The following is a 22,875-nucleotide window of genomic DNA, read 5'->3' on the forward strand; positions in this document are numbered from 1 at the left end:
GTTCTCCCCAGAGCAGAGCAGAAACAGGGACAATGAACTTTTAAAACAAGCAGCCACACCAGCACGTGCACCTCGTGGTGCCTGCATCTCCGGCCAGAGCCTGGCTCTGCTGCACCAACACAGGCAGCTCTGCAGGTCACTGCCTCTGCAAATGCAGATTCCTGCAACTCTAACCCACCCAGGTAACTGTTAGAGACCTGCTAACAGCGAGATGCTAACAGAGGTGATGTCCTCAGTTCCACAGGGAGCACGGAATACCAGAATGGAAGCAGTGACCAGGAGGACACCCTCCAACCACTCTGAGCCCTGACTGTGAACACCAACCTCACCATTCCCTCTCCTGCACTCCAGTCCCCAGGAAAAAAGCAAGTACAAAAGCCACCGTTTGCAGGGGGAAAAAATAGATTTTCTAGTTTCATAACTGCCTGCTGTCAAGCTGGATTCCAATTAAATTTTTCCTGTACCCAAACGCAAGCCTTGCTTTTTCCAGAACTTTCTCATCACTTGAATTGTCCACCCCTGTCCCTCGCTCCAGGCTGTGTGCTGCACTTTGACACACCACCCTCACCTAAATCCCTGTCCCCTCTCCCTCTACCACTTTTGCAGGGACCACAGTCGCACACAGTTGTCAGGCAGAGCTTTAAGCTGCCAAATCCCTCTCACCTCTGTGAAAAGCTGGTGCTGACCAGCCTCCTCTATTCAAACTGTGTTTATTTTGCATCTCAAAGTTCCTTTTATGCTGTGATATTTAAGAGAAACTGGCAGCAGCGAGCACCGAGGCACTTCCAACCGCAGCTCTGCGCGGCTCCTAACGCCAACTGGCTCCAGCCAGCACGGATGTGGGGGGAGCGGGGTGCTGCAAGTCCTCCCTATTCCTTCAGTCGTGGGGATGAACGGCTCCTGCTGTTGGTTTTTCTCCCCCTCTCCTCTTATCGGTGGTCTTTAACACGATCACAGTATGCACCACAATGCTTTTAAAACAGCAAAGCTTCTGGAAAACCCAAACAAAAGGAACGTCACCAGGTGACGTCAGCCTATATACAGCCCTGTGTGGTCGCAGCGCATAAGCAAATCCATTCTTGTACCGCTTCCCTGAAAAGCTTTTCAGTAAATGCACTCATGCTACTACAGGAGCTTCTCTCAGCAATAAGCCACCCATCTGCCATCAACAAGTTAGGACTAAAGGAAGCCACAGCTGCGGAAAAAGAAAACGTGAGCTTCACTTAAACAGCTGAGCAGCCACAGAGGACAGGAACTTGTATTAAGCCTCAAATTAAACATCGCAGACCTGTCAGAGGAGATCAAGCCAGTGATTTCAAAAGGAATATTCCAAGAGAGCCTCGTGGATTCAATTTTGCACTAATATCAAAGGACACTGAACCCGGTAAATTATTCAAAGGCTGTCTTACATTAGAGCCTTTGACAGACTCACCACGTTGAGTCTAAAACTACGACTGAATGCAACCTCCAATGTACTCAAAAGAATGGGTAAGTTCTGCGTTTCTCTATACCTTGGGTAGTGAATGACTGGCTGGGCTGGAGAGGAGCTGGTAGATGCTAAAGGCAATTTTTCTGCACTGAACCTTATGAAAAAAAAAAAAAAAAAGATATATTTTCCAATTGTGACCCTGTAATAGAGCTAAAGACTGATCCTAAGTGTAATATCCAAGTGTTTTGTTTTTCATAGTAAGTTGTTTCTTGCATTTAGAATTAGCTTGTCGGATATGCATGGCAATGTTATCTGCAGTGAAATCTTCCACCGTGATGTTCAAAGTGTACTGATCAGGCTATCCTATCTTGTTGTTTTCCTAAATTATATTCTGCAGGCTTACATTTCAAGTGGCCATTAGGGGCTCGTATGCTGGCAGCACTATATGCAATGAGTATGGTTTTAAAAATGCTGCCTGCCTTGGGCATGGCTTGTCCACCAAAATGTCGCTGTGAGAAGCTGCTCTTTTACTGTGACTCTCAGGGGTATCACTCAGTGCCAAACACCACTGAAAAGGGCTCGCTAGGTTTGTCACTGAGGCACAATTATATTTCTGAACTTGAAAGGGATCAATTTGCAAGCTTCAGTCAACTTACTTGGCTTCACTTAGATCATAATCAAATTGCAACAGTCAGAGAAGATTCTTTTCAAGGACTGTATAAACTTAAGGAATTAGTCTTAAGTTCCAACAAAATCTTTCATTTGCCAAACACAACTTTTAGCCAGCTGCTTAACCTGCAGAATTTGGACCTCTCTTTTAATCAGTTATCCTCTCTGCACCCCGAGCTCTTCTACGGCCTTCGCAAGCTACAGACCTTGCACTTGCGATCCAACTCCCTGCGGACCATCCCGGTCCGTCTGTTCTGGGACTGTCGTAGCCTGGAGTTCCTGGATTTGAGCACAAACCGCTTGCGAAGTTTGGCTCGCAATGGATTTGCAGGATTAATCAAGCTGAGGGAGCTTCACCTCGAGCACAACCAGCTGACAAAGATTAATTTTGCTCACTTCCTCCGGCTGAGCAGCCTGCACACGCTCTTCTTGCAGTGGAACAAAATCAGCAACTTGACATGTGGGATGGAGTGGACCTGGGGCACCTTAGAAAAGCTTGATTTGACTGGAAACGAAATCAAAGCCATCGACCTCACCGTCTTTGAAACTATGCCTAACCTGAAAACCCTCCTAATGGATAACAACAAGCTCACCACCCTGGATGCCAAGATCCTGAGCTCCCTGACGTCCCTCACCACCGTGGGCCTCTCCGGCAATCTGTGGGAATGCAGCCCCAAGATCTGCGCCTTGGCCACATGGCTGAGTGGCTTCCAAGGTCGGTGGGAGCACTCCATCCTCTGCCACAGCCCCGACCACACCCAGGGAGAGGATATTCTGGATGCAGTCTATGGTTTTCAGCTTTGCTGGAATTTATCAACTGTTGTTACGACCGTGGCTACGACCTACGCAGCTCCGACTACTGAGTACCCCAAAAGAATAAGCTCGTCTCATTTTCATATGGGAGACAAAGAGATTCCAACTACAGCAGGCATGGTCGTTACCACCGAAGAACATTTCCCTGAGCCAAACAATGCCATCTTCACTCAGAGGGTAATTACAGGAACAATGGCTTTATTGTTTTCTTTCTTTTTTATCATTTTTATAGTGTTCATCTCCAGGAAGTGCTGCCCTCCCACATTAAGAAGAATTAGGCAGTGCTCAATGATTCAAAACCACAGGCAGCTCCGCTCCCAAACGCGGCTGCATATGGCAAATATGTCAGACCAAGGACCCTATAACGAATACGAACCCACCCACGAAGGACCCTTCATCATCATTAACGGCTACGGACAGTGCAAGTGTCAGCAGCTGCCGTACAAAGAATGTGAAGTATAATACCCACATGCCATCCCAAATGAAACCAGATAAGTAACCTATTTTAAAATTGTAGGGGACCTACATCAGAGTCTAATTTTTACAGATGTTGACATAAAGCCTAATTTTCCAAGCTACTTAATGGAAACATTGTTTATGGAGTGGTGCAGTATTTTTAAGTTGGTTTGGTTTTCTTTTTTAAACAATAAACCCATACTATTTTCAGTGTTAAAGAAGCAATGGATTACATTAAACTTGCACTCCTAATGTTGAAAAGTCTCAAAAGATGCTCACCTCAGACTCTGTATAATGTTTCATGTTTATGTAATTCTATGACTGTGTGTAAACATTTAGACCTGAGTCTCCATATTCGACTTTTGCTACTGAAAACAGTGTGAGGGGAAGGATGCTGGAGAGGGCACAGAGGTCTGCAGGGGGACATACGCTCCGTTTGTTCCACTGCAGCTGGAGGATCCCAACCGCTCCAGCTGGCTCCGGTCACTTTAAAGGCAGCCCTGGAGGAGGATTTTCCTCCTCTCATAATCCCACTCCAGTTAAAAATACAAACAAAAAGAAGGGAGGGGAAACAAAAAAAGAGCAGCAAAGGTCCAGGTGGGAATTTCAGTGCACTGGGGACCAGGGGATTTATTTTAAATACAGTTTTCCTACCTGCACATTCGGTTTGGCTTAACTGGACCTTTTTAAAGCTCACAGGAGCTACAGAAAGGAGCAGGTCACACGGTCACAAATGAGCAGGGTAATCACAAATTAGGAGGACGATCACAAATGAGCACGAAGGACTCTCCAGGCACTTACAAAGTGGCAGCGTAGCTTGTTTAGGAAGGCTCAGTACAACAGGATCGATTTGAAATATTAAGTGCATTCAATTCTTATCGGCTCTCTGGTTTGCCTCGCTGCTGCTTTTCATGAATTCAGGCTAATTACATACGCCTATGAACAAACAGCATTTCATGTGTAAATACCCTTAATGCAAGTTTTTCTTAATTAAAAGTAAATACCAAGCGGGAGAGTGAGGAGAAGAGGGAAGGGAGGAAGAAGCCTCTCTTTGTCCCCCCGCTGCCCCCCCCCCCCGCGACTCTCTCCTGAAAGCTATTTTCATGCACTAACTCCACTGGTTTCTCTGGAGACAGAATTAGCCCCTGTAATATAAGCTCCCACTTGTCCTCCTCTTCCAAAATTCAAGGTAACTACCAGTTTTAAACCCCCAAACCCCAACCTTCTGGTAAATTAGGATAATATCATCAGTTTATAGAATAGTTCACTGAAAAAATGTTTCATTTCTTACTTGATATGGGACAGAATTTAAACTAGTACATGTTTAAAAAAAATCATATAGAAATATATAAACACACACATGCACCTCATTCTTCAGGAGCAATTTGATTTCTTGAGGCAGAAGTACCATATTGCTATTTATACTCTATTCTGAAATCCTATGTAAATAGTTGCAGATCTATGCAGTGGTGCTGGTACTCGGGTGCCATGGGGGGAGAAAGGGGGGAGCTGCAAAGGATTCCAGTATTTTTAAGTCAACTGCTCCAATTTTGGAAACATTCTAACCAAAGCTAAAAGGACCAGAGGGATGGAAGGGGTTTATATATATATATATACATGTATGTATAACTCAAAAAAACCCGATGTGTTGTGTCCAATGCTGCAGTGTCAAACAATTCCCAGCACACACGGATGAAGAAATTCCTCACAGTGTTGCCATACCTTGACCAAATCAGTAATTGCAGTATGCTAATTGTGTTGTACTCAACTACTCTGCAAACTTTCTGAATGGAAAAGAAAATACTGCATAAAAATCTGTTTGCTATTTCACTCTGCTTTTCTATATCTGTATTACCACTTAGTGAGGTATTTAGGGTGCAATTATACAACAGTTTGATGTTTTATTGTGAAATGAACTCGTCCAAGGCAATTCTAGCAAGATAAGTGACTTCTGTTCAGATTTTACATAAAGCTTTTTCTTCAATGACTGGGTTTGAAGATATTAATTTGCATCATTTTGCTTTCACATCCAGTGCCCTTATTATAAAACAAATTTTGTTTACTTCCTGTGACTCTGTACTTTCATGGAAGAGCTTCAGTGAAGCCTAATGGTTTTCCATAGAGATATTTGAACCCTCCTAACTAGTCATACTCCAAGGAGCTGATTTACACCTATTGTAGGGAATCAATTACTGCTTTAAACTGAATACAATAAATCCTGCGGGGCAGGGGGACAGACAGCAAATATTCTGTATGATTAAATTCTACATAAACCAGAAGGCCAGACCTAAGCTGACAAATACAAGAAGGTACTGGTGTCCAAGGGCATCAGGGAAGACTTGCCTCCTTCCTTACCACTAGGAGTAAGTGCTCACAGCTCTTCCCTTATGGCCAGGGTTTTGCTCTGTTCTGGGCAGGCAAGCAGGCACCACCACGCACCTCCCTTACCTCCAATATGATGGCCGGCACTGGGAAGCAGATATTTTGGGGGTGATTCTCATATACAGCTGGAGGGTAACCACCAAGACTGAGTTATAACTGAGCTCATTAATTACACTGGCAGTCAAGTAATCTGGCTACACAAACATCAATTATCAGATGTCCATGCTGAACTCTGATGTCCTCAGCTGCATTTGCAAGGAGGAATTCCACCTCTCTCCTCCATGCCCAGGAGAAACCCTGCTGGAAGGCAGTTCAGGAGGTACCACATCAGTCTTCCGCATGGAAACGAGAAGTGGCCGCTTGACTGAAGCACCAAGGTGCCTCCTGAAGAGGTACTTTCCTAACACTCTGGGCAGAGGCTCACTCCATCTTTATATATATATATATATATATAGTTATGCCCAGGAAGAGTAAAGACACATTCCAGCAATGCTGGATTTAATCTTCTTCTCCATCCCAGCCCTCATACCAATTTCCCAAGCATTAAAGCAAAGACATTCAGGCGCCCAACTCCTCTCCCGCACCAGCATTCCTAGTCCCACTGGTCCTGCAGCGCTGCCCTGGCTCACAGGCACCAGAGCAGGGTCCAGCAGACACAGCCTCGCACGGCACCGCACAGAGTTTTACCTCTCACTACACAGAGATACGCAGCCAATCTCCCAAATGCCGTGGTTTATGCCTGCCATTTCCAAAACCATTTGTTGCCAGGTTCCAGGCATAAGCAGAGCAATTCTGCAAACATTACATTTAGGGTAACAGGTATCATAAAACTCACAGAATGTCAAACACTAGCAGTGAAGTCAGCCTGAATTCCCTTAGGAGAGACAGGGAACGGCAGGCAGAGCTTTACACAAGGACACAACCACAGGCTGTGCTTTCTTTATTATTTCTTTTTTTTGTTTTTTTTTTTAAGTTACTGTCTTCCATTCTCAATGCTTGTGACTCTTCCAGGAAAGGAGGGTATTGTAATAATGGTGTTACTCAGCAGTCTCTGATTAATTTTATGGCACAAGAACTGTGATGATTTGGTTTAAATTAATTGTACTTCGGCATGAGCACTGGCTGATGATGAGAGGCTGTTCACTTGCTCTCCCCAAATATCTCTGTGGCTCAGCCTCAGTTTCTAAAGGTACTCTACAGGTGCTTCACCCCCTCCAGGCACAGCCTCATGCAAGAGGTCAGGGCCTTTTAGAAAAGAGAACTTCTCCTACTGCTCTCAAGATCCATGTCCCACCCAAAGGCCTCCTCCAGCCTCGCTCATCTCCAGCCAGCTTCTGCTCCTCCCCACCCTGCATCAGGGAAATGAAGGCCAGCAGTACCAGTCCAACTTGAGTCATCACACTGGAACAGGTCTGAATTAATGCTTCCAGTTCCCCTCTCGTTAGTTGCTTTGCATTAGATCATGTTTAAATGCACACAACTAAGGATTACTTGATGAAGAGTAAAATGGGTTAGTGGTTAGTCTCCAGCTGAAGTGCTCCTCTGCACGGGGCTCCCATTTCCTATCAGATGGAAACATAATTAATGCCGCTGTATCAATGTTTGGTTTTGTTTGCTTTCCCCCAAGCAGAAGTTATCCGATTTTTCAGCAATAAGCAAATCTAAGCAGCTGAGCTTTATGTCCCATTACCCCCCTTAGAAGACAATGGCCTGCTGCTAACATGTCAAATCAGAAATATCCAGCCGCTTTAAACCAGAAACCTGAACTACACCCTTTATTTAATGTGTCTAAGCCAATTTCTGTACTACTTCAATGAAAATAAAGTGGATTTAATTTTGTGATCTGCATAGCTATCAAAATCCATCTGTTCAGACCTATGAAATCTACCCAGAAGCTGAATTTCATCTTCCTGATGAAGTTTTCCCTGAAAATTAAAAGTTCAGTGAGGGATACAGTATTTCTTCTTCCTCCCCCAAAAAAGGGAACAAGAGGGAAACAACAAAAACCAAAGGCAGCTCCTCCATCCCCATGCCTTTCTCTACTACAAGTCCCATATGCTAAAACTGGTGCCAGGATTTGCTTCTTAAGCCATCACTCTAGCAGGATGCTTTAAGATCATTTCAAAGTCAACTGGAAACTCAGCATTTCATATCCTGTAAAAAACCTTTCAAGAGGTAACAGAAGCTTTGATAGATAAAATCAAGCCTCAGACTGGGCAAAACTTGCACTAAGGGCAAACACAGTACAGTTGGGCACCTCTGGTGTGAGCACTGCTGAGCTACAACTGCTCCCCTTGAACCACTCCTTTGTATAAAACCCCAAACAAAACCAACCCCAATTCTCTTTTTACTGATGAAGACATTAGCAAGTGACCTATTCTACCAGCTTAGCAACCAGAGATTAAAGAGAGTCCTTGATGCATTCTATTTAAATTATGTTTAAAGAGGCAACTTCTGGTGGGAGGGGGTGTAAGTGATGGAGTAAAACCAAGTGCAGTGTACAGAAAAGTTTTGTTATTAAAATTGTGTATACTGTAAAACTGAATTTGCCTCTTTCTTCCTCCCTTGTCAAACAGGTGTCAAAAGTTCATTCTTTCACAATAGGTAAACATTCGCTATCTGTCTACATCGGCCATCCAAAGGAGACAGGTCAAGTATGGGCCAGTCCATTTGCCATAATCATATCAAACACAGCACTTTCTGTCTTACTACAATAAATCACAGAATCCCAGACTTGTTTGGATTGGAAGGGACCTTAAAGCACATCCAATTCCAACCCCCTGCCTCAGGCAAGGACACCTTCCACTAAAGCAGGTTGCTCAAAGCCATATCTAAGCTGGTTCTTGATGATGGTCTTAAAATGAGCTGGTCTGCATGGGTTCTTACCAAATAAGGTGTTTCTTCACTAGCAAATATTGCTTGTAATAAGCAAGATGAGGGAATGAAAACCAAAGCCAAACTCTTGGCCCTTAACACTGAACCCTTGTAAGTACCTGCATCGGGGCAGCAGCATCCTCTCCAACACACTGGTGTGAGCCCCAGCCTGACCTGGGAGTGGCTGGGTCTGCCAAGACCTGGCTCTTGCCCTGGGTGCTCCCTCAGTCTCCTAGTAGGTCACTGTGACCACTTGCTGATCATGGTGCCAGCCAGGAGTAAGCAGTCTCCAGCAGAACCACAGTGCCAAGAGTTTAGCAAGGACAAACAATCCGTATCGTTCAGAGATGTCAAACTAGCAAGACATCACTTCAGCTCTGAATCACAGCCAGGCAGAAAGTGTCAGAAACACATTCCCTGTGCAAGCGTTCTTTATGTTGGTACCACAATGAACACAATGTTCAAAATCACAGTGCTTCAATAACACAAGAAAGATTTCTCATTTAGAGAAGTGACAAGCTCACAGACACAACCCAAAAGCCTTGATACACCAGCTGAACAAAAGAATAAGTTGCAGGATGTTCCAGGACAATTACATCCACTGAATTGCCAGCTAAAATCATTTTAGTAACTGTGCCTCAGCTGCATTTGCCTTTCTGCAAAAGGTTTGGCTAGAACAAGTTCTCAAGGGTTTTCAGCGTCCATGGGCTACCTGCCTCTCAAAACTTGCTAGTACTTCAAAGCAGCACACGAGAAATCTATTCTCTGAAATTCTCAAAGAGACTAGTTTTAAGATTAAAAGCATCTCTCAAACACGATGTTTTCACAAGCAAAGGTAAGGCACACAAGAAAAAAATGGTTTTCTGAATATACTATGCAAAACCTTGAAACGCGATTAGTAACAAGGACAATGTCAACATTACTTGCAGCCTACTTTGAAACATAGGCTATGTTAAGACAACTGCAAAAAAAATTGAGCCTCAAGATCCTGACCAGAGAGGACCACAAAACTGCAACCTGCAGCACATCTGGGGAAGTGCCAGCTTCCTCCTTGGGTGAGTGTACAGGCCAAGGGACAGAATTCAGTACAGTGTTCACCCACCATGAACCCCAATGTTAATATTCACTGTCCTCTGTTCTTATGGAAAACAGTGATACGGAATAGTTATCTTACCAATTTCATTACCATGAAGATTGCAGGAAAACAAGTGTACTGCAATGAGTTAAAGTCGTATTTGACATCAGGAACCACGTGCTCTGGGAGTTACTTTGGAAGTTCTTCTCTCTGAGGGTGCTGAGGTGCTGGCACAGGGTGCTCAGAGAAGCTGTGGCTGCCCCATCCCTGGCAGTGTTCAAGGCCAGGTTGGACACAGGGGCTTGGAGCAACCTGCTCTAGTGGAAGGTGTCCCTGCCCGTGGCAGGGGGTTGGAACGGGAGAAGCTTTAAGGTCCTTTCCAACCCAAACCAGTCTGTGATTCTGTGATTTTAAATGCTGTTCAACTAATGTGTTCTCTCAGTGAGCTCCATTACTTGTACATCGAATGCTGAAGAAAACTACACACAGATAAAGTCCTGTCTGAATTTTCCACCAGGCCTTACCCCTAAGGAGTGTGCAGTGCACCCACTGTTTGATATAGGTGCGTTATGCTTTACACCAGTTCAAAAAGCAGCCTTATTTCAGGAAACGTCTTGAAGTAATCAGAAAGGTTCATCCATTAAGAAGGTTCTTAAATAATGAATGGGTCATAATTCCTTACAGTCAAAAGCAATTAATTTTCTGTATTATAATCAGGAGAATAAATCTGAAAAATCCATTCTAATGGCTCTGAATCCGAAGGTAGTGTTGCAGCTGAATTTTTAATCTTAAAATACAGGAGCAATGAGGACTTCTGCTGTTTAAACATACCATCTCCTACCAAACAGAACAGCTTTACTGCATATTTAATAGGTAGAACGGGTTTTGCGAGACCGCATGAGATTAAAGGCAGCGCTAGATACAGGAAATGCATTTCAAGCAGAAAGGTTCTTCCAAGATAGCTCTCAACTCTATAGCTACCAAAATTCTTGAAATATCCTTATGAAGTGTTCAACCTACTGCAGAAAAGCTTATAGCAAAAAAGTAGTTTTACTTACAGGTTTGCAAGGAGCTAAAAACATTGAGAGGAGTGTTAATGCAGAATCCAGCTCAACCCTACAGTGAGGATTCTTACAAGGGTGCATTTGCTCTCTTTAACTGAACTCCTAAATAATCCATCACATACCCAGAACCTCTGTCTCAAAATCCATGTGCTGTTAGCTGGGACTATTAACTGCTGCTCTCAAAGAGATGGCTTCAACCCTGATACCACCTGAAGTAAGCACTTAGTAAAGCTAATGATGACACAAGCTGTTAGTGAGAACATAGGGAGGGGACAGCAACATGGATTACAAGTGGGTTTCCATCTCAAAAGGCACCACACAACAGTTAACTGCCTTTCCAACCCTAGCTATTCTATGATTCTATATATGCACTCTCTTGCACTGCAGATGCTTTCAGAGCTTTGACAACAACCTCTGCATTGAGCAAGTCAGATTTAGCTCCCCAGCTGAGCCAACCTAGAAGGAACACCTTTATCCAGCACAGGGAACATCCCTCAGAATGCTCCCATCACAGGATGCGAGCCAAGAACAACAGAGTTGGGAAAACCACCCACCAGGCCATTCTGCAAGCCTCCAGGTCTAACTGCATAGCTCTTATTTAAAGAGCAGGAGATAAATTAAAGCATCATCTATGTTGTCCTCAGGATAAGACAACATGCTTCAGTAAGGAAGCGGAAGTCCTTATTGAGCCCTGAAGCACACCATCCCCAGATGAACAGCAACATCTGTTGTACCAAGGCCAACAGAGACTTCAGATTAACGCCATGCTTGAAATCCTGGTTGAATAATTTAAAGGTTAAGGAATTCCTCCTCAATCTTTCCAGGTAATCCTGAAGACGGGAATAGCTCTGTCACTGCTTCCAACTAGGACTGGGCCTTGCTCAGCCCTGAGGCGAGCAGCAGATGACTGCAAGGCAGAACCCCAGCACAGGCAGCCAAGTTTGGTAACTCCTAATGACATCTGGAAGTTCTGTACGTATCAAGTGCATATCTTCAGTGTTCAGGCCTTCAAGAATTTAACAGCTACAGGGCAGACAGGCAGGCAAAGCCATCCCTAGTTTATATTCTTCTCTATGGACGACTGGTCTAGCTCTGGGACGTCTATTAGCACCAGAGCAGCTGTGGAACTTGGAAAGAAAAGAGCTTTGACTACACAACAGATGTTTTTTGCCTGCAATTAGCATCCAGTCCTAAGACACTAGAAGCTTCAAAAAAGGTTAAGGTTAAACATTTGATAAGACTGAACTACCACCTTATCTGAAAGAAGAAGAACACAGTAAGCTTTGGCAGGTACTACATCTCTAACATGACAAAACAAGAGTAACAGATAACTTTGACAAGTTACAATAGTCTAGAGTGACAGTTAACTCTTAGGAAATGTCTGTACATCCTTCATTGAAACTAGAGAGTCACATGCTCCATGTCCCACGGGTAATGAGCTCTTGCCAGGAATTACTCTGCCTGTGAATGGAGAGCAGGTCTCTAGACCAGCTAAAATATGTCAGTTCTTTGGATGAGGGACATCTGCTACCCATAGCTAAAATAACTGAACACCTACATAGCCCACAGCATAACAATGTTACAATGAAATCAGGACTAAGGCATTTCAGCTATTTACAGACCACACGTGCAACTTCAATATACCTTCAGCACTGGGAACTGCTGAACAAGTTGCAATGCCTCTTCAACTCCAAGTTTGGGATTTATCGGTGATGTAGGTATCTGCTGAGAAATCTGAAACTTGGAGAGAACCACCACTTTGTTCCAAACCTGAGAAGTGTTTATGGGATGAATTTGAAGCTCTTGCTCCCACGCTGCAGAGATGCACCTTTACCAGCAGGGATTGTGACAGCATCCACCACCTGACACGCCGGGAGCTCTTGTGCAAAAATCACTTGCACAAAAGCAGTAACATTACAGGGAGAACTGGAAGGTGCAAGTGCTCAGCACGCTCCTCTAATGCAACTCAAGACCACTCCAAGACCTTCCAATGACTAACAGCTGCCTGACAGCACCCTGTAAAATATGGCAGACAAAGTACTGACAAAGTGGAGAACGACTCCAGTGCACCACACAGATAAATTTCAGGGTTATTACCCCGTCATATCTACAACTGTCCATGGACAACAATTAACTTGACAAAGCATGCCAATGAGAGTGTCCAGAGACACATGAAAAAGTTTTATATGACATTCAAATGAGCTGATGCTACTAGACTGCAGACTGCTTTCTTCTTCTTAGTGGGCACTCCATCATTTGAATACGCCACAGTAAAGCTGCATCATCAAGACAGGAACTTTCTGACACCTACTTTAACTGTCCATTTATTCAAAACCAGTAATCTTCATCAGACAAATTAGGAAGTGATCATCAGCTCTAAAAACCAGCTTCAACTGCTTATGAAAACCCAGCTACATTGCAGCACACTGGGTTCATTGCAACTCCTTCAACTGCAACCTGTGCTGCAGCAGTCAGGGTCATAAGTTAATTTGTACTCCCTGACTCTCAAGACACCCACTTGGAACCATGAAAATACAGCAAAACCACTCTGGAAAGATGGGGTTACATTAATGACAACACAACACAACCACTCCTTTCCTCTAAAACACAAATTATCACAGAACCCCAGCCTGGTTTGGGTTGAAGGGACCTTAAAGCTCATCCAGTTCCAATCCCCTGCCACGGGCAGGGACACCTTCCACTAGAGCAGGTTGCTCCAAGCCCCTGTGTCCAACCTGGCCTTGAACGCTGCCAGGGATGGGGTACACACGTATGTAATGAATAAAAATGTACATATTAATATGTGACACAATAAATCCACCTGAAACAATGTGAAATATGCAACCAGTGAGCCTGGGTACTAACTGAAAGTAATATTTAAAACATTAAAAGTAAATTGAAAAAAATCCACCCACTAATGGGGAACTTTACCTCTGGAAGGCAGAAAAACTTCTAAGAATTCAGATTCAAGAAGGGTTTGGGCCTCTGCAGACGGGATTCTCCGCACAGAGGCAGTCTCGGGGATACAAATACTATCTTAGTACCAGACTTCTCTATCATTTATTATTACTTAATGTTATCTTTATCTATATAAAAAGTACATCAGCTCTGGCAACACCATCTTCCCCTAACCTAGGTCGGTTAAAATTATGTGCCTACTACTTTAGAATTGCCTTGTTCTGAGCTTTTTCCTCCATTACCATTATCTGTATCACACTTCAGGTATTTCCTGGTGTCTAAACCTCCAGCTATTGCTCAGTTGCCATAAACTCATTTAAATGGGTAAAATACACTAGAAATACTACTTTTTTTATAATTAGCATCTCCTGTTTCCTACATTTGCTTAGGCAAGAGCGATGTTTTAAAGTGCTGACAGGATTAGGACTCCATGACAAGTCCACATACCTGACACAGATTGCTCCCAGACACAAGGTGAAAGATATTATAAAGAACATGAACAGGTTTCGGTGATCTGAGCCAGGGAAAAAAAAAAACCAAAAACCTCACATCCATTCTGAGCAGAAAAGAGAAGTTCTTTGTGATTTAAACAAGCTTCTAACTAAGGCTCTTCCACAGCCCAGTTTCTATTTTGACAAGTGGTTTGGTTCTTTTCTTTTTAATGTTATAATCAGAAAAGGCAGATTTTACCAGTATGTTATCAAAAGAATTCCACTCCCTTTGAAATAGATATTTCAAATTAGTAACATATTTTCAGTCTCTTCTTTAATATATATATATTAAAAAACCCTCCAAAAGCTTTAACTTCTTCAGATGAGAGCTGTAATTTGCAGCTTCACTCTGGCAGAGTCTGTTCCCTAACAAAAAAGGAAAATCAGGAGAACACATAAGTTAGTCTTCTTCCAAATTTTGTATCATCTTTTAACTTTAATGGCAGCTGACCAAAATCTTCAGGACTGCTCCAAGCTAAAAATCCATTCCTAACTCACTGCTTGCTCCAGAAGTCCCACTCGAGAGTAATGCTGGGAGCACTGGAAAATGCTGGGGTCTGGTTAGCAGGCACTGAGGCTGGTTTGCCAGCAGTTCATGTCTTAAGGACAATCAAATCTCAACCATATAAAGAGATGAACGTCATCCCCAGTCCATGCAGGAAACCAGTTACTAACCTGTATATCCATCCATCCATTCATCCATCCATCCCTCCCTCCCTCCTTCCCTCCCCACATCCCTTGTGCAGGGGTAACTCCCAATTTCATTCAAGTAGCTTCCCAGGCAACAGTAACTGAGCAAGTCCTCTTTTAAGCAATGGTGAAATCAAACCTTTAAAAAAATCACTATCTAGTGCTACCAAGGTATTATTTCATTCAAGAAATCAGTGGTATTGGAAGCGCACTACGTAGTTTTTAAACTATTATTTTGACCTGTGATGGGAAGGAGGAAGGGATGGAAAAATAAGATTCTCACACATTTTGTACTACTTTTGTACCACTACCAGGTAACAGAGCTACCAGTGTTCTCTTTACGTTTATTCTTGTATCTAAAGAAGTTAACAGTATAGGTTTTATGATACAAAGCACGCAGGTTCTACACCTCTGCCACACATTTCCACCACTGAAGCAAAAATATCTATTCATACAGATAAGTAATAGAAAGAAAGCACCAGGGTGCCAAGAAAATCATCCTGCAACAATATCCACCTTTGCCTTCAGAGCTCAAAAGAAAAACGAAATTGGCAAACACAGGCTAAAACTGAGCTTTCACTGAACTGAGTTTTCCTCGTTTCCATTAAATCACAGTGCTGGAGCAAAGTTAGAACTCTACAACCCAGACTTGGACCCAGCATTAACAAAGCAAGCATACCTGAAATCTTTGGTTACATGCAAGAGGTTTATGTTTCTCTTTATCTTGAACCTGTTTTCCAGTTGAGCTCTGAGAGCCAGGCCGAAGGGCTCCAACTTGCACTTGGTTAAGTCTGTCACCCTTCAAGCAGCATCTTTCCTCCAGAGACCCCCATGAGATGGCAGTTCATGCCTAATCAACAGATGGGAGGCAGAGTGTTTAGGCTCTATTTTACACAACACCAGATGTAAAGAGGTTATTCTGCAGTAGGTCTGGCACCCTAATCCTTCAGGACTTTGCAGCTGATATTCCTCTCCTCTTCCCACCCCACTGCGAGCAGAGAGGACGTATGCAGCTGGGGCTCAGGACTCCACCAAGCCAGCTCGGGCTGCTCTGCTATGGCTAGTTTTGTTTCCACAGCACAAGGGCTGACCAGGCAGGCAGCTCCTACAGGCACACCCTGGAGCACAGCCCCAGGCTCCAGCTACCACCCAACCCAGCAGGCAGCAGCAGCAAACACAGTGGAAAAGCAGTGATACGAGCTAGTGAATCCTGAAAAGGGTCATGGAGTTGCTGCGAGGGCTGGAGCAGCTCTGCTCTGGAGCCAGGCTGAGAGAGCTGGGCTGGGTCAGCTGGAGAAGAGAAGGCTCCTGAAGGGGACACCTTAGAGCAGCTCCAGTGCCTGAAGGGGGGGCTCCAGGAAACCTGGAGAAGGGCTTTGGACAAGGGCCTGGAGGGACAGGACAAGGGGAATGGTTTGAACCTGCCACAGGGGAGATTGAGATGAGCTCTGAGGCTGAAGCTCTTCCCTGTGAGGGTGCTGAGGTGCTGGCACAAGGTGCCCAGAGAAGCTGTGGCTGCCCCATCCCTGGCAGTGTTCAAGGCCAGGTTGGACACAGGGGCTTGGAGCAACCTGCTCTAGTGGAAGGTGTCCCTGCCCGTGGCAGGGGGTTGGAACTGGATGAGCTTTAAGGTCCCTTCTAACCCAAACCAGTCTGGGATTCTGTGAACAGCACCATGCTGCAACAAAGAGCCTCCACAGCCTTATGATGGGTATATGCAGACCCTAGAGGTCTATCAGAATTGCTGATAAAAGCTTGTTTAAACCTACAGCATTTCTTCAGACAGCATGCAGGTGAAAATGATGCTGGCTCACCCCGATCACTGTGCAACCAGGTGAGGCCTGACCCAGGCTGCTCACGAATGACAACCAAGGAGCTCAAGAAGGGCAGCACAATAGTTTGTCAATACTTACAGCTGTTCCCTCACAAGTGATTTTGTTGAATGACAACTAGTTAACCTTGGCTACAGGTCAATTCATCTCACTGGGGTAGATGGAAGTAGCAGAATGGATGGGGAAACATAAAAGAATACCAAAATCAGAGGAAGAAAATGCTTCTGGAGGAGTCACCAGGCAGCTGCTGGGGCCAGTGAGCGATCTGCTACTCCAGAGCCACCCTTACAGGCTGGAGTCTTCATTCTCATGTTTATCACTAACCTTATTTAAAGAACATCTCAAGTTTTTTCTTTGCAAATTCTATGAACTAATAGATAGATGCAGGAATATGAGAAGCAGGCTTATGTTTACACCTGCAGTAATTCTAAGAGCCTTGAAATATTTTAGGTTTTATTATATTTTACATGCATGTGAAAGGCTTTAGAAATAGAACAACTAAAATTGGAACAACACAGACCCCTGCAAAACTCAAATTAAAAAGAGTGAGCCAAGACAGCATATGCCCTCTCCAAGAGGAAGAGAATGCATTATAAATCTGGGAATAAAGCCACCTAACTCCTGGCAAGACAGCTCAGAGGAACAGATAATAAAACAATCCTACCAATACAAGTCATAAGACATTCAAAGATAGAATTAATGTATCCTTTACTCATTATTAGACATATAAATAGCTTTAGTTTGTGACAGATTTAAGTATTTCCTGTAGGAAGGGATAGAGCTGTCTTAACCAGCAATACAACAACACAAAAACTAGGTACCAGTTGCCTTTGACAGGAAGCAAAAGGCATTAAAAACTGGAAATAGCCTCAAAAGCTGAATGTCAAGGGCCCAGCTACTGAGCACCTCTACTAGCCTTACCAGCACCAAAAAGCCCAAGTATCTTATCTCCATCCCACACACATCTCAGTAACTTCACTTGCCTCCACGGAAGACAAAATTGCTTGAAACAAGAACATCCTTGCAAGGTTGACACCACTGCCTGCAGTTAGAGGGAGGTAGCAACCTTATTCACATCACCTCCATTTACCTAAAGTACCTCACTGAGGAACTGGGCAGGATTAAAAACGCACAAGAAATGTGGCATGCACAATGTCATCCTTTACAGAGACACTACCAAGCCTTTACTTACTAAGTTAACTCATCACCAGCCACCCTTGCAGATAATGAGGATACTTCAAAGCGTGTGGAATTCCAGCACCAGCCTCCGACACATACGAAGTGGCTGCCCTTCCCCAAAAGAGAAAGGGATGTCTAAGGGTATAAAGCATTCAGAGGCAGCCAGCACATCTGAAGTGGAGCGGGATGGCAGCATCACCTATGGTAAGGTTTAGAAAAGTAAAGGAAAGCAGAGAGCTATAGGATGCAAAGGTATATCACATTTTTATCGTATCTGCATCAACTTGTAAAGAAATCATTAGATAGATGACTTAAACTAGCCTTCGATAGATGATAAAGCAGCAGCTATTCAAAACAATTAATGTACAGAACTGAACAATCCGGCAAAGAAAACAGGGAAATGGAATGTACAGAAGCTGACAGTGATCTGAAAAATGCAGCTGGTTAAATTCAGTTTTATACCAAGAAATAAGCTTTAACTGACTATATACTTGACTGCAGTCTAGTTCCAAAAACACCCATCCCTTTACACGGGCACTGCTAGAGAAGTGGTAATACAACCAAAGTCATACAGCAACTTCACAAAATGCATAAAATAACCAGTCTACTGGAGATGACACCAGGAAAACTCCCAGGGGACACAAGTTTCCTGTGTACTTGATACAGCTCTGCTTTTTCAAAACCATTTCCTAAACGCCAGCTGAGAGTACCCATGATTTTACTTTCTGAGGAGTGGGGATGTTGCCCCAGTACTACAAAAGTGATTGAGGATAAAGATTTAGAGGCAGTTTGGAGATGGCAGCACCTGTCACCAAAAGCCACTCTTACATTCTCTGTGAGTAAGTCCTCATGACAGCATATGGGGGAGTACCAGGGCATGAAGATTTGCTGCTTAATCACTGCCTTTTTCCTCTGCACACGTATTCCTCATAGACCTCGTTCATTTTGGTTGCAGTCCCTCACAGTGGAGTCCCACTGCATCTCCACAGACGGGAGCAGTCATGTATGACCACAGATGCATCCCCAGAAGTGGGGATGAGCAGGAGACAACAATACCCCAAGCAAGCACAGGCACCAATCTTACCTGCAGCTACAGGAGAGCCAAGCAGGCTTCAAACCAGCTTTCACAACGCAAGAACATAGATTTTTAAGTTAGTGAAGACCCTCCCTTCCTCAATTCAAAGATCCCTCAGGAAGAAATGCAACCATGTTGCAGGCCATTAGCTCCAAAGGGGTCAACTGCTCAGGGACAAGACCGAAGGGCTTTCAGCTTTTTTCTTCTTTAAACACTTCAGTTACTTCTGCATTAACTTCTCATTTCCTTGGCTTTTTCAGCCCAGTGACCTCTAGAATTGGGATTCTTTTGACTCCTGGAGACATGCCCAAAAACTCATTCCGCCTCCAAGGAAATTCACAATTTGGCATTTAAGGGGAACAGTATCAAATGATATAGCTGCAGTCCTATTTTGTACTTGACATCAGAGCTTTCATGTCACCTTCTCCCCCTCAAATGACTCAATAATTAAGACAGTCCTCAAAGGAGAAGTTCAAAGGCATGGCAGGGAAGAGCAGGCAAAGCCCCACGTTACACAAGCTTTTCCCTCGCAGTCCATGAAGCTCACTGGTGAGGAGTGGAAGATACACATATGAACTCTTTGAAAAAAGTAAAGACAGACTGAGATGAGCTCTTAGGCAGAAGCTCTTCCCTGTGAGGGTGCTGAGGCGCTGGCACAGGGTGCCCAGAGAAGCTGTGGCTGCCCCATCCCTGGCAGTGTTCAAGGCCAGGTTGGACACAGGGGCTTGGAGCAACCTGCTCTAGTGGAAGGTGTCCCTGCCCGTGGCAGGGGGTTGGAACTGGAGGAGCTTTAAGGTCTCTTCCAACCCAAACCAGTCTGGGATTCTATTAAAGGTAAGCTAGAAGGAAAAACTGGAGCAGGCAAGAAGCAGAAGGGGCTCAGTGGCCCCACCACAGGCCCCACTGCCTCAACACCTCAGCCCAGCAGAGCTGCTACATCAATCTGCAAGACTAACATGCCTGTGTTCACAAGAACTGTACCTCATCTCTCACCAGTTACTCCACTGAACACTCCCACATCACCCACGTTTCTTTTGCTCTACAGAAATACCTTTAGTTTTCAAAGGCTTTTTGGTTTTTTTCCGCAAAGAGCTCCCAGGCTTCATTTCCCAATTTCTTTCTGCAGGTTTCATAAAGTAACTGATAACGTCAATTCAAGTTATCATATTCACTAAGCCACAGATGACAGCACCCCAGGCATACAGAAGAGATTCTAAGCTGAGAAGCAATTTTTTTCTGGCCACATATGGCAGCAATAGAGCACCCAACAAATGGCAAAACCCTTGACAGTCAGAGGTTAACACACATGCAGGATGAGTCAATAACCCATGAATGGCTGCACATCACACAACATTTGCGTTCAATCTGAAACACACAAATGTTAAGGAAAAATACACTCCATTTATGAAAGGCACAGTTATTTGTGAAAGCAAGCCCAAAATGAGGAGGCTTTGCCTTTCCACTGACCACTGCTAACTTTGCAAATGCCCTGGTTTCCCCCTTCTGGCCTGATGCCCAAGGAAAACCTTTTACAGTTGGCTCTGAAGAAAGTGCATCTTTTAGCACACCTTTGCGAGGAAGTTGTTGGCCTGAAAGCCTATAGGTTTGTTGCTGTTATGGTAAAGAAACCACTCAGGGGGCCAATTCAGCAAGAGGATACAGTCTCCAAACTCTTGAAGTGAATGTTTTCAAACGGCTTTGAGCAGAGGATTTTAATCTTGGCAATATACAAGTTGTCTCTGCTCTTTTGCCTCTAACTCCTGTTGCTCCCACTGAAGGGACATGTCCCTGTGCAGACCAGAAGGAAGCCAACATTTTCTCCTCTATTTCAACAGCTTTCCAAGAGCTTGACCCCCATCCTTTCCTCAGACACAAGGAGGATTAAGTCACTCTTCTGCCTCTATTTACATTCAAGAGGGCTGCCGCTACTTGGATAAGCCGCAAATGCTAATTATTCAGTATTGATTCATATGACTTTCTGGGACAAAGTAGGTCTAAAGCTCCTGGACACATTATGAGCATTACAGAACATCAGCTTTCTTACACAGGATAAAACAGGTTAAGCAAAGAGCACAGTCCAGATATTAAACAAACATCTAGAATGGAAATTCTGGGGGGCCATCAAGACCTCTACTGCTTGCATCAGGATCTATAAAAAAGGTGAAGAGATATTGGAAAGCAATATAATAGAGCACAACAGGTTTTGCGTATCACTGGAGGACTGAAGAGGATGTAAGTGGTACCACAGAGTAGCAGGGACACATGCATACATGGACAGTGACTGTCCTCATTTTCTCACTTCATTACCTACTGAATCCCACTTGCAGAAAGATAGGAACTTAATCCAGAGTTTGTATTATGTCAAGGCTAAAGAAAAACAGGGAAGTCCAGGACTTCTGATGAAAGTGTTTTGTGGTAATGCAAAAACTGCAGCATTCCAATTTCATAAGAATTCCATCTTCCCTTTCCTCCAACTAGAGAAAATCAAAAGCCCAGTTGTGTGTGTAATACTTCTGCACACAGAGAGCATGATCCTGCTGGAGGCTAAAAGACTTTTTCCACAGATCAGTAGTCACTATGCAAACTTCCATGCTCTGTTCCCTCTATATTCCTTGATTTTGGCTTTAAGAGAATACTCAAGTACCACCAAATGGAGCTGCATTAGGGGTGACTACAGATTTCATCTTACATAGGCAGATAGAGTTCAAATATTTTCCTACATAACAGTAGAATTCAAATTAAGTGACAAAACAGAATTGTAAAGCAGGATCCATGCATAGCATTATCACATATTTATGTAAAATGGTTTACAGCTCAAAAGTAAAATGCTGCTAAATGCCAGCTGCTGTACCACAAACAAGTGTGCACACATATCAAATCTTCCTTCCACTGATCTTAGATGTAATTTGATGAACATCAGAGTAAGAAGAGTCTGGATTTATAATGTAATATTGGAAAATACTTAATACGTGCTAACACTGGAGACAGATGTATGTCTACAAGAAAGGAAAAAGACGTGTTTCATCAATACAAGCCTAAAGTGGTGGGGGAGGAAAGGAGGGATCAGGCAGGATGGAAGCCACACAATGTATCTGCAAGACTCAATTCTCAAGTTTAGAGATAGCATTAGACTTCAATTCTGCTGCACACCTGAATGGAGAAAGCACTGTAAGTGAGGGCAGTAACCTCGTTTCCTTTACATATATTAAGAGTCTACAACAGAAACGCTGAAAATCGTGGAAAGACTACAAGGTTGAGTGCTGTTGTACAAGACAGTTTAGACTAAGCCCCAGCTACTGTCAGATCTATTCAATTGAACTTATTACTAGCAATTTTGCATCAAACAAGCAGCAAAGGCTGAAGGTAGTGGGTGGAGAAGAGCAATGATTTAAGATTTCAATAGACTGCCAAGCCTGTGCTGGCACTAGACTTCAGGTGTGAGTGTTGGGCTTTGCTGGGTTTCTTTAAGTAGGCATTAAGGCCATGACACACAACTGGAGGCCAGCTGTGCTGCCCTCCCCCCTCTCTGAGGCTGAGCACACTCAAGGCAGCAGTTGTTCAGGATCGCTAAACCAAGAATTCCACATACACATTGGGATGAGCTCGGAGTACCTGCTGGGATGACCAGGAGCACTGAAGAGCTTTAGACTCCAGAGCTTACAAGGCGGATAAAGCCTTGCTTGAGCTGGCTCCTGTTTATTTCCATAGGTCCTTGTATTACTACCCAAGAAATAGAAGTTCTCAGCTTGTCTTCTGAAAACATACCCCCTGCTAAGTCCCAAGTTGTTGGGTAAGCAAAGTGGAAGCTCGTTTCTGTGGCTCAAAAACGCACAGCTGATGCAGTGTGAAATTCTCATCATCTTCATGAGGCTTCACTCCACGTAAGCT

At 43.9% G+C, this 22,875-nt stretch overlaps 2 protein-coding genes across 2 annotated transcripts in view; one reads left to right on the forward strand and one right to left on the reverse strand.

The window, feature by feature from the left end:
- Positions 1 to 1,065: 1,065 nt before the first annotated feature.
- On the forward strand, positions 1,066 to 3,582 carry LRRTM2 (leucine rich repeat transmembrane neuronal 2). Its single transcript, XM_010014548.1, has 2 exons — positions 1,066 to 1,488; positions 1,827 to 3,582. The coding sequence occupies exons 1-2, from the start codon at positions 1,485 to 1,487 to the stop codon at positions 3,371 to 3,373; spliced, it is 1,551 nt and encodes a 516-aa protein (XP_010012850.1). The 5' UTR covers positions 1,066 to 1,484; the 3' UTR covers positions 3,374 to 3,582.
- Positions 3,583 to 14,529: 10,947 nt separating this feature from the next.
- The window catches only part of LOC104405747 (catenin alpha-1-like), a 31,515-nt gene continuing 23,169 nt past the window's right edge, over positions 14,530 to 22,875 (reverse strand). The window contains exon 7 of the mRNA XM_010014549.1: positions 14,530 to 14,577. Within this exon, the coding sequence (XP_010012851.1) occupies positions 14,530 to 14,577 (48 nt within the window). The remainder of the gene's footprint in view (positions 14,578 to 22,875) is intronic.

The sequence above is a fragment of the Nestor notabilis genome, unplaced genomic scaffold, assembly GCF_000696875.1.
Source record: "Nestor notabilis isolate BGI_N333 unplaced genomic scaffold, ASM69687v1 scaffold32535, whole genome shotgun sequence".
NCBI classification, from domain to species: domain Eukaryota; kingdom Metazoa; phylum Chordata; class Aves; order Psittaciformes; family Psittacidae; genus Nestor; species Nestor notabilis.